The sequence below is a fragment of the Suricata suricatta genome, chromosome 11, assembly GCF_006229205.1.
Source record: "Suricata suricatta isolate VVHF042 chromosome 11, meerkat_22Aug2017_6uvM2_HiC, whole genome shotgun sequence".
NCBI lineage: Eukaryota > Metazoa > Chordata > Mammalia > Carnivora > Herpestidae > Suricata > Suricata suricatta.
The window spans coordinates 6,669,440-6,678,949 of record NC_043710.1 but is presented as its reverse complement, the minus strand read 5'-3'; the positions used below and the strand labels follow the sequence as shown (position 1 = coordinate 6,678,949).

Here is a 9,510-nt window from a genome sequence, read left to right as displayed (position 1 = left end):
GGGACACCTAACCGACTGAGCCCCCCAGGCGCCCCTGCCTCACCCTTCTTCAGCAGGGTCCCGAGGACTCGGGAGAGCTCCAGGAGGACAGCGGTGCCGCTGCTGGGGTCCACCGCTCCGTGTACCCAGCTGTCCCGGTGGTTTCCGTACAGCACATAGCGGTCTGCAGAGAGGAGCAGAGATGAGAAACCTGGACGGAAGGAGGGTGGGCGGGGCCTGGCGGGGCGCAGGGGGCGTGGCCAGGGGGTGCCTTTGGGCTCAGGGAGCCCCGCCAGGGGATGGGGGTGGGGGTGGGGGTGGGGGTGGGGGGCTCACCTGGCTCCACCGCCCCACGGATGATGCCCAGGACGTTGGAGGAGTTCCGCAGCTCCAGGCGGTTGTGGACACTCACGTTCACCTGGCTTAGGGGGCCAAGGGGGCTCCCAGAGTCTTGGCCCTGCCCACTCCCCTCACAACCCGATACAGGGGAAACTGAGGCCCAGAGCGAGAAAGGGACACCACGAGGTCTGTTGCCCTGAAGCACCTGGAGAGGCAGAAAGACTAGGCCCCGCTCTGCTGGATCCAGTTCTTTTCACGAACTCACTTAGGTGAGTATTTATTGGATATTTAGTGTATGCCTGCGCCCAACTAGGCTCTGGGCAGTGCCAGAGATAGACACAGCCCCGCCCTTAGGGGACCTACATCCCCTGAGTGAAGCAAACCCGAGGAAGACAGCACCTGCAGGCGGTGAAGGGGTGTGGGGAGGACACTAGCAGGTTGACCTGTGAGCGGACACCTGGTGCTGGATGGGGGAGTGGCAGGAGCCTGGGGAATAGTGCTCAGGCACAGGGAACAGCAAGTGCAGAGGCTTGGGTTTGGGAATGAACTTGGCATGTTCAAGATAGAGAGGGTGGCTGGAGACTAGAGGTCAGAGATGAAGTAGGGGTGGAACCCAGCAGGGCCTTGTGGCTTCCCCAAAGACAAGTCATACATTTTGGAGTCAGGGGAAGGTTGGGAGTGAAAAGGGAGGGAGAGGCCAGGCCTTGACTCGGGCAGAGAAGCATAACAAGGGAAGAGAAAAAGAGCCTTGAGTAAGAGGGGCCCCACCTCACCTGTCTGTTGGGAAGTCGCCATTAAGTCGGAAGCCAGGCCCCAACCTGTAGTCGCAGCCCAGTGCTCCCTGCCAGGCAGCTGGGGCCACGGTCCCCTGGAGGTTACTGGGGGGGAGGTGGAGGTGTGCAGGTTGGAGATCGAGGGCCACTGGAGGGTGGGCAGGGGCCCCTGGGGCACCAGAGCTTACCAGAGAAGGATTTTAGCGTCCTCAAAACCAATGGGCTGAGTGGGAATGGGAGGAAATCCAGAGACAGCAGCAGGGTCCAGGCGGAAGGAAGAAGGATTGGCCGGAAGGTAGGGGGTCAGAGGATCCCCAAAATACTCATAGTAGGAGCCTCGCTCCACGCCCGAGGGAGGCAGGCGCCAAGAGTTTGGGAAGGTCTCGCTGGCAGAGCTCTGCCCATCGTTGATGTCTGCGGGGTCCGTGTACACCAGCACCCCTGCTACCCCGTGCTTGGCCGCGTTGATAGCCTGTAGGAGGTGGGTGAGGCTGTGGCTTAGGGGAAGGAAGGGAGGGGAGGTGTCCTGTTCTGTTCTGCTCTCTCCGTCGCTGTGGCGGCCAGGCCAGATCTGTCCTCCCACAAGCAAGATGATGCTTGCACAAGTCATTTACTGCAGCCCTGCTTGAGAGAGCAAAAGACCGCTGGACACAGGCAGGTCGATGCTTATCGGTGGGGCTGTCACATAAGTGGAGGCGTCGTGCTAGGGCACCCCGGGCAGCCGGGGAGGAGACAGGATGTGCTTGTGCCCCATGGTCACAGCGACACCGCTCACAGGAGCCAAAAGGCAGAGCAGCCCCAGTGCCCACCGGCAGAACGAATGGATAAGCCAATGTGTGGCAGACAGCGTGCAAGGCGGTGACGTCTGATACAACACCAGGGGCCTTCAAAGCATTAAGCTAAGTGATGAAGCCAGACACGAAAAGACAAATAGTGTGTGATTCCTCTTATACGAGCTTTCTAGAATAGGCAAACTCATACAGCTGGAAGGTGGAATAGAGGTCACCCGGAGCTGGGGGGAAAGGAGGGAAGGGGACATTATTTTTAATGGGAAGAGAGTTTTGTTTGGAATGATCAAGAGTTCTAGAAATGGACGGTGGTGATGGTCAGCACAAGGTTGTGAAGGTACTTCATATGTCCGCGTTGTACTCTTAGAGATGGTTAAGATGATCAGTTTATACTGGTATATTTTAGCACAATCAAAACAAAATAGTACATCAGAAAAGAAAGAAGGAAAGAAAGGAAGGAAGAAAGGAAGGAAGCGGGAGGGAGAGAAAAAAAGAAAGAAAAAGAACAAAGACACAGTTTATGTGCCAATCAAGAGTAATCTCCAGGATGTATTAAGGTGAAAAAACCCCACAGCTTGAAAAGGTGGGTATACTATGCTACCTTTATACCAAAAGAGGGAGAAATAAAAATATATATTCATATGCACTTCTTCCAAAAGAAAGTGTGGATAGATAGATATCTCTTTGGAGGATGGCATAACAGGAAAACTTACCCACTCTAATCTTTTTTTTTTAACTGGAAATTTTATAATCCGTATAATTCCGTTATGACTCTTCCCCTTTTCTCCTTTTGCAGCTTTTATTATGGGCACTCTTTTTTTTTTTAATTTGAGAGAGAGAGAGCATGCGGGCAAGTGTGTGTGGGGTGGGGAGAGGGGCAGAGAGAGGGAGAGAAAGCGATTCTCCCAAGCAGGCTCCTAGCTATCAGTGCAGATCCCAACAAAAGGCTCAGTCTCACAATCTAGGAGATCAAGACCTGAGCCCATGACCTGAACTGAAATCTACATGAAATTTACTACCCTAACCATTTTATAACATGCAGTTCAGCAGCATGAAGGACATCAACACTTTATTATGCTATCATCACCCCCGCCCACTTCAAGAATTCTTTATCTCACAAATCTGAAACTCTGGAGTCACTAAACACAAACTCCCTATTTCCTTCTCTCACTGTATATCTTAAAAAAATAAAAATTTGTGAGAACCGCAACTGAGAAATACTTAGCCAAAATGTTTAGTTGAAAAGATGTGGGCTGAGAGGGAGGGGAAAAACAAGGATTTAAATGGAATATTGAGAACTATTTCACAGGAGAACTTAGACACCCAGTATGTCAAAGCTGCAATTTTTACCTGAGCCATTGATTTCCTAAGGCTCAGAGAGGGTAGGAGAGGGATCCAGGGTCACACAGCACATCATGAGTGGTACCAGCACCAATAGGGCCTCTTGAGCCTTAGCCCAGGACTAGCAGGCCACTCCACACTGCTCCTTTCCCTTCCCCTCCCTTCTCCCTGTCCTCTGCTGGCCCCCTCCCCACCCAGTTTCCTGCCCAGGGGCTGCTGCTCACCTTGGCCCCACGCCCTGTACCCCCATAGCGGGTGAGCGCAATGGTGCCTTCAAGTCTGATTCCCTGAGCCCGTAGCGTCATAAAGTCTTCTTCCGTTCCTCGGTTGGCATAGACGAGGAGGCCCTGGTCCCAAGGGAAGGGGATCCTCAGAGCCAGGTCCAGGAAAGAGGGGGTGAGGAAAGGAGAGAGGGAGGCTGAGTGACAGAGTGAAGGGGTTTTGATTCTATTTTCCCACCTCACCCAGAGCTTATAAGCTCCAAGTCACCCTGGTTTCCTCTGGGTCCAGGGGCCCTGTAGTCGGCCTGGCCATGAACATGGGGCCGTTAGCATTTGTAGAATGATTAAGGGATGAACAAAAGGTGTAGCAATGGAGTGTAGGGGGAAGGGCCCTGGGTCAGGAAGGGAGAATTTGGGGTGGAGCCAGTAGGGACTGGGCCAGGGCAGTGAGTGGGGAAGGAGTGCCCCAGGCCCACCTGCGGGGTTCCGGGGGGAGCATAGGCGGCATATGGTGGCACCACATCGGGGCCCCCCTGCTCCCCAGTCAGGTCCTGTTCACTCTGTCGGCAGGCGAAGAGGACAGTCCCAGTGGGACCCACTGTGGAGGAAGGGCAGTGTCAGAGCTGGTCCCAGGTAGGTCCCCCCCACAGCATCCCCAGACCTGAGCCCGAGAGTCCCTGAGGCCCTAGGGACCTCACCGACGGTCACGCGGTTGGGCTGCTCCCGGCTGGGGAAGGACAGCAGCACTTCATACTTGGGGGCCTCGGCTGAGTCCAGGCCTGACGCCGGGTCCCGCCAGCGCTGCAGCAGGAGCTGGACCAGCGCCTCATCCCGGGGGCTGGAGGCCAGGTGAGGCTCCTTGGAGAGTTCTCTGCGGGGCAGACCAACCAGGGCCAGAGTTAGGGAGGCTCCTATGGAGAACAGGAGGGCAAAGTAGATGGTCCACTCACCTAAGGTTCTCTCGGATCTTGCTGGCATCCAGCTGCTTCATAACAGTCTCAAGGATCTCCAGATCCAGGTCCTGGAAGACTGAACTGCTGGGAGCATCGGCCCCTTTGGGGACAGCAAAGTGGCCCAGGATGATCCCCAGCCCCAAGAGGGCAGCAGCCCCCACCAGCCCCCCAAGCACTTTCACCCACTGCATCCTGTGGAGTCCTGCTGGCTAGCTGGGGTCCCTCCTTATAGTTGGGTGTCAGGTCTGGTTAACCATTACCCCATGGGTGGCCCTGCCCTTTGGCCCCCCGATGGCAGGGTGAGTCAGGGAGCATCCTGCAGCGAGGGCCTTAAGCTGGTCATATCCACCTCTATTTCTGCATCATTCACTGAAGCGACCCCCAGAGTTTCAGGTCCACATAGGCACACTGAGGCCCAGAGAGGGACCAGTCAGAACTGGTTCTCAGTCAGAACTGGAACGCAGAGCCACTGTTCAGAGCAAGGCTGGGCCTGCCCCCAGTCACCCCTGCCTCTGGCTCCTCAGCGCCCTTGGATTTTCAGGGCATCCAGCCCTGGCTGCTTGAGCAGGCTTTGAGTTCAAACGCCATCCCGGTTGGATGTGAGCTGTATGACCTTGAGCAATTCACTTAGCTTCTCTGATTCTAGGTTTTTTAAATTGTTTTTGTTTTAGCTGTAAAATCCCTATTTTACATGAGATGTATTTCACAAAACAGGTGCTGTTTTCATGAAACAGGAGCACATGTACAGAAATATCTAGCCTGGGGTCTGGCACACAGTTGGAGCTCAGTGCGTTTTAGCCACTCCTATCTCATCTGACTCCCTAAAAGGCAAGACCTGGAGCTAAAGGAAGAAAGAGGAACCAAAGGAGGTCTCCGTGTGTAGCCTGCAGGGGTCTACTTACGGGAGGAAGTGGAACCCTGAGAAAGGGAAGCCCATTCTTCCTTTGCAAGATGACTTCCTTTGCCATCCTCTGACCCTATCTGCTCTATCTGGAATCCATTCACCTATTCATCCACCCATCCACTATCCACCCAACCACACATCTACCCACTAGCCCATTTATCCATCCACTTTCCTATCCACACATCCACTCACCTTCCCATCCATCCATTCATTTATCACTCCTTCTCTTCTACCTGCAAGCATCATCCATTCATCTAGCTCTGTGCAAGACCATGTTAGGCCCTGAGGAGGAAGAGGTGCCCAGGAATTCAAGTGCAGCAGGGAAACAGGCAGGCTTTGAGCTCAACCACGTGGCAAGTGTCCCTATAGAGGACCAGCGAGTTCCCAGGAGGAGAATGAGAACATTTCAGGGGATTTTCCAAGGATGCGAGGCCATCCGTGCAAATGGCTGAGAAGGAGAGGAAGACACCAAGTTCTCACGACCAGTGTTGAGTGTCTTCTGGGCCTATGAGAGCCAGGCAGGGTTGGGGCAATCCCTGGAGCTCAAGCTGTGACTCTTCCTACCCCTATGACCTATCTTGCCTTGAGTCTCTGCCCAGCCAGCCTACAGCCCAGTGACTGTCCCACCAATGCCCCAAGAGCCGGGTGAGCCAGGAAGAGTAGTCTGTGTGTGTGTGATTTCCCAGCCCACTCCCAGAGCAGCCCCCTTCCTGCTCACAGCTCCATTTTGCAAATGCCACCAGCCCCCCCACCCCCCCCACCATGTCCATTCCCCCTGTGCCTCTGGTCAGGGGGAACAGCATGGAGCATGATCAGTGGCTTCTGGGAGACACACCAGGAAGCCACCATTTATGCAAGGTGCTTATCAGCACTCCAGATACCACCTTGGATCTTATCAGAAGCCTGTTAGTGTCAGGAACGTACACATTCTTGAGAACAAGGAGCACAGTCACCTCCTGGCAGGTAGTGGGAGGGACATCAGGATCAGCTGATAAGTTGAGAAACAGACACAGTAATGACAGCATGAGGCAGCAGCCCGTGGTCCCACGCCACTCCCTCCTGAGAGGATTGAACCCCCTAAACATGTGAAATTACAGATGCGACACGTGGACAAGAACGTGTGACATCTCTGTGTGCCATCTGAGAACCGCAGCCCAGGCCATGGAGTCAGCTGGTTGGTGTCTACACTGCTTTCTGCACCCGGTGTAAACCTGGCTGGTTTCTCCCTCCCCATCTTGGCTTGGTGGCTGGTGTGGCTCCTCCCTGAACCTTTTGTATTTGGAGTTGATGGAACCACTTAAGGTGGTTAATGTGTTCCCCTTATTTTCCCACCTCATTCGCGGATCCTGCTGCCTGCAGGGGCTCGCTGGTCCCTCCAGGACCCCTGATCCATTGGTGCAGGCTCTTTCCACTCTCCCTCTCCTGCCTCCTGGCCCCGCCCCACCCCTCGCAAAGCCTCGCCACCAGCCTCCTTGCTCTCCCCGCTCTGCACTTTTACCCTTGACCCTGAAGGAGTCTGCAGAGTCACGCGCCCTCACTGGTCTTGCTTTACATTTATGATCCCAAACCTGGAACAGGCCCTCAGCACTGCGCATCGGTCCCCCTGCCTTTCCCTGGTCCTGGCTTGCTCACCCTTTCCCCATCCTGGATGGAAGCTTCACCCTCGCTCTGCTGCTCCCTGAATACTGTTCGCCCAGCCGTCCTCAGGGCTGCTCCCTCTGGTCCCCCTCAACCTGGTTCCAATGTCACTACCCGTGTTCCTTCACCTCGCGGGCTTCTCTCTCCCTCTCTTGCTTCGTGTTTCTGCAACATCTGCCCCCTCCGGCTTAGCCATCCTTCCTCAGCTCCCCCCACCTAGAAGGGAAGTTCTGTAGCGGCCTCTGTCGTGTTCCCTGCTGAATCCTCGGAGCCAAGATCAGAGCCTGGCACGTAGGAGGCACTCGGCAAACGCCCGTTGCATGGATGGAAGGCGGACTTGAAGCAGACCTCCTCCTCAGTGTCGGGCGTTCATGCTCCAGCCATGTGGGATTTAAGGAGCGTCTGGGGCCACCGCAGGGGATTCAAAAGGTGGACTCTGAACTCCTGGGAAACAGACCCCATCTGAATGAGCCCCGGTGGGGTCGCTGAGCCGGCCATGGGTGGGGGCCTGCATGACACTATTGCCCTCAAGAGGTGGGGATGTGGGATCTAACAGTCCTCAGGGGCAGGATGCTTCCGGAGGGTGCTGGGCTGTAAGATCGGGGCCCCCTCCCAGGCCGGAATAGCGGCCCCTTGAGGCTGGGCAGCAGTGGGGAGCCTGCTGGGGCACCCACCCCACCCTGCTTCCACAGGGCCTCGCGGAAGTAGGCAACTTGCCCACACTCCGTGCTCGCTAACAGCTCCCCGAGCCCACACTTGGTCACCAGTCCTCACAGGGGCCCCCCCGAGGTGGGTTTGTGACTGACCTTGTGTAGCAGACACTGGGGCACACAGGGTTACTCAGTCGAGGCCACAGGGGCTGGCTTGTGGCAGAGCCGAGCTCGGGCCCCAGGAGCAGGGCCTCCCGTTCTGCTCCTCACAGGGCAGAGCCCCAGGGACCCAGGAGGCTGCTTTGCCAACCCAGCCTCAGCGCCTTGAAGACAAGAGGCCGGGAAGACCCGGGCGCAGCTTGCAAATGGCACAGTCGCCCGCTTTGACTAGCAGCTCTGGGGGAAGCGCGCGCGCACGTGTGTGTGTGTGTGTGTGTGTGTGTGTGTGAGTGAGTGTAAGTGTATGTGTAGGTCCGGTGACGCCCCGGGGCCCACACGGCTGTGCTGTGGGACCTCCCGGTCCTGTGGCCTCGCTGTGTCAACAGGAGCGACTGTAGGGACTGAGCTCAGGGCAGGACAATGCTGGCGCCTCCGGGACATCTGTCAGCGATTCTGTGGCTTAGAGACAAGTGGGCAGAGAGGGCTCTGTGACAGACTCCTTTTCCAGCAGTGACACGCGGCGTGTATTCACATGCTTGCTTTCCCAGCCTGAGATGCTGGGGGTTTTCAGCGGAAACAAGCTCCAACAGGACCGAGCTTCCGGTCCGACGGCACCCTGCCTGCCCCCCCCACCCCCTTCTGAGCATCAGCGGACCCCTTCAGGAAAATGGCAAGATGGCTCTTTGTCACAGCTGGGTTGCTGATCCAGAACCGGTCCAGAAGTGGGGGGTGGCGGGTGCCTGGGATTCCTGGAACCATCCAGACTGTGACGGGGGAGGCCTGGGAGAGGCGGCTGCTGGGTCAGAGCTCACTCTGCTCAGCCTGCAGCCGTGATCAAATCAAGCCTTCACGAATCCAACCTGTCAGCAGTTATCGGCCTTCAAACCTGGATTTCCATCTCTTGGCCAGGGTCCCCTGCGGTGGACATGAGGCAGAAAGATGGCCACAGTCCTCTCGTGTCGTGGTGGAGAATTTCTGCCCAGTACAGAATATCACCCTAAGGGTTCTGGGGCTTTGAAAAACATTGTGGGTTTTTAAAAAATTTTTGTTATTTAATGTTTATTATTTTTTTTGAGAGAGATAGAGAGAGAGAGAGAGAGGGAAACAGAATTAGAAACAGACTCCAGTCTGTCAGCACAGAGCCCAATGCGAGGCAGGAACTCACAAACTGTGGGCTCATGACCTGAGCTGAAGTCGGACGCCCAGCCATTGACCAATCTTGCAATAGCAATCTTATATCAGGATTCATTCTGTGTTCCCCTTTGTACACACATACACACACACACACACACACACACACACACACACGTCGATTTCCTGTATCCTCCTTTAAACTGGCTTTGTCATCTTTTTTTTTAATGTTTGAGAGGGAGAGAGAGACAGAGCAAGAGCAGGGGAGGGGCAGAGAGAGAGGGAGACACAGAATTTGAAGCGGGCTCCAGGCTCTGAGCTGTCAGCACAGAGCCCGACGTGGCGCTCGAGCCCATGAGCTATGAGATCATGACCTGATCAGAAGTCAGATGCTCAACCGACTGAGCCACCCAGGTGCCGCTGGCTTTGTCATCTTGATGAGGGAGCAAAAGGCAAGCGGACAGGCTGCAACCCCTCCCCCCACCAGGTGGGACATGTGTGACATTCCTCGGGCACTCCTGGCTCCCCAGAACAACGGAAAGGGGAACAGCAAATGGTTCACTGATTGAGCTCACAGTCCTGATGGACCCAAGTCTCCATCACCTCCCCTTAGTGATGTGGGGAAGGCAGAAGG

General features: G+C 55.7%; 1 protein-coding gene across 1 annotated transcript in view; it reads right to left on the bottom strand.

The window, feature by feature from the left end:
- NAALADL1 (N-acetylated alpha-linked acidic dipeptidase like 1) overlaps positions 1 to 4,585 on the bottom strand; it is an 11,305-nt gene extending 6,720 nt beyond the window's left edge. The window contains exons 1-8 of the mRNA XM_029956430.1: positions 4,392 to 4,585; positions 4,140 to 4,312; positions 3,918 to 4,039; positions 3,445 to 3,567; positions 1,280 to 1,563; positions 1,092 to 1,196; positions 316 to 401; positions 44 to 163 (exon numbers count right to left, since the gene is read on the bottom strand). Of these exons, the coding sequence (XP_029812290.1) occupies positions 44 to 163; positions 316 to 401; positions 1,092 to 1,196; positions 1,280 to 1,563; positions 3,445 to 3,567; positions 3,918 to 4,039; positions 4,140 to 4,312; positions 4,392 to 4,585 (1,207 nt within the window). The remainder of the gene's footprint in view (positions 1 to 43; positions 164 to 315; positions 402 to 1,091; positions 1,197 to 1,279; positions 1,564 to 3,444; positions 3,568 to 3,917; positions 4,040 to 4,139; positions 4,313 to 4,391) is intronic.
- Between the last annotated feature and the right edge of the window lie 4,925 nt (positions 4,586 to 9,510).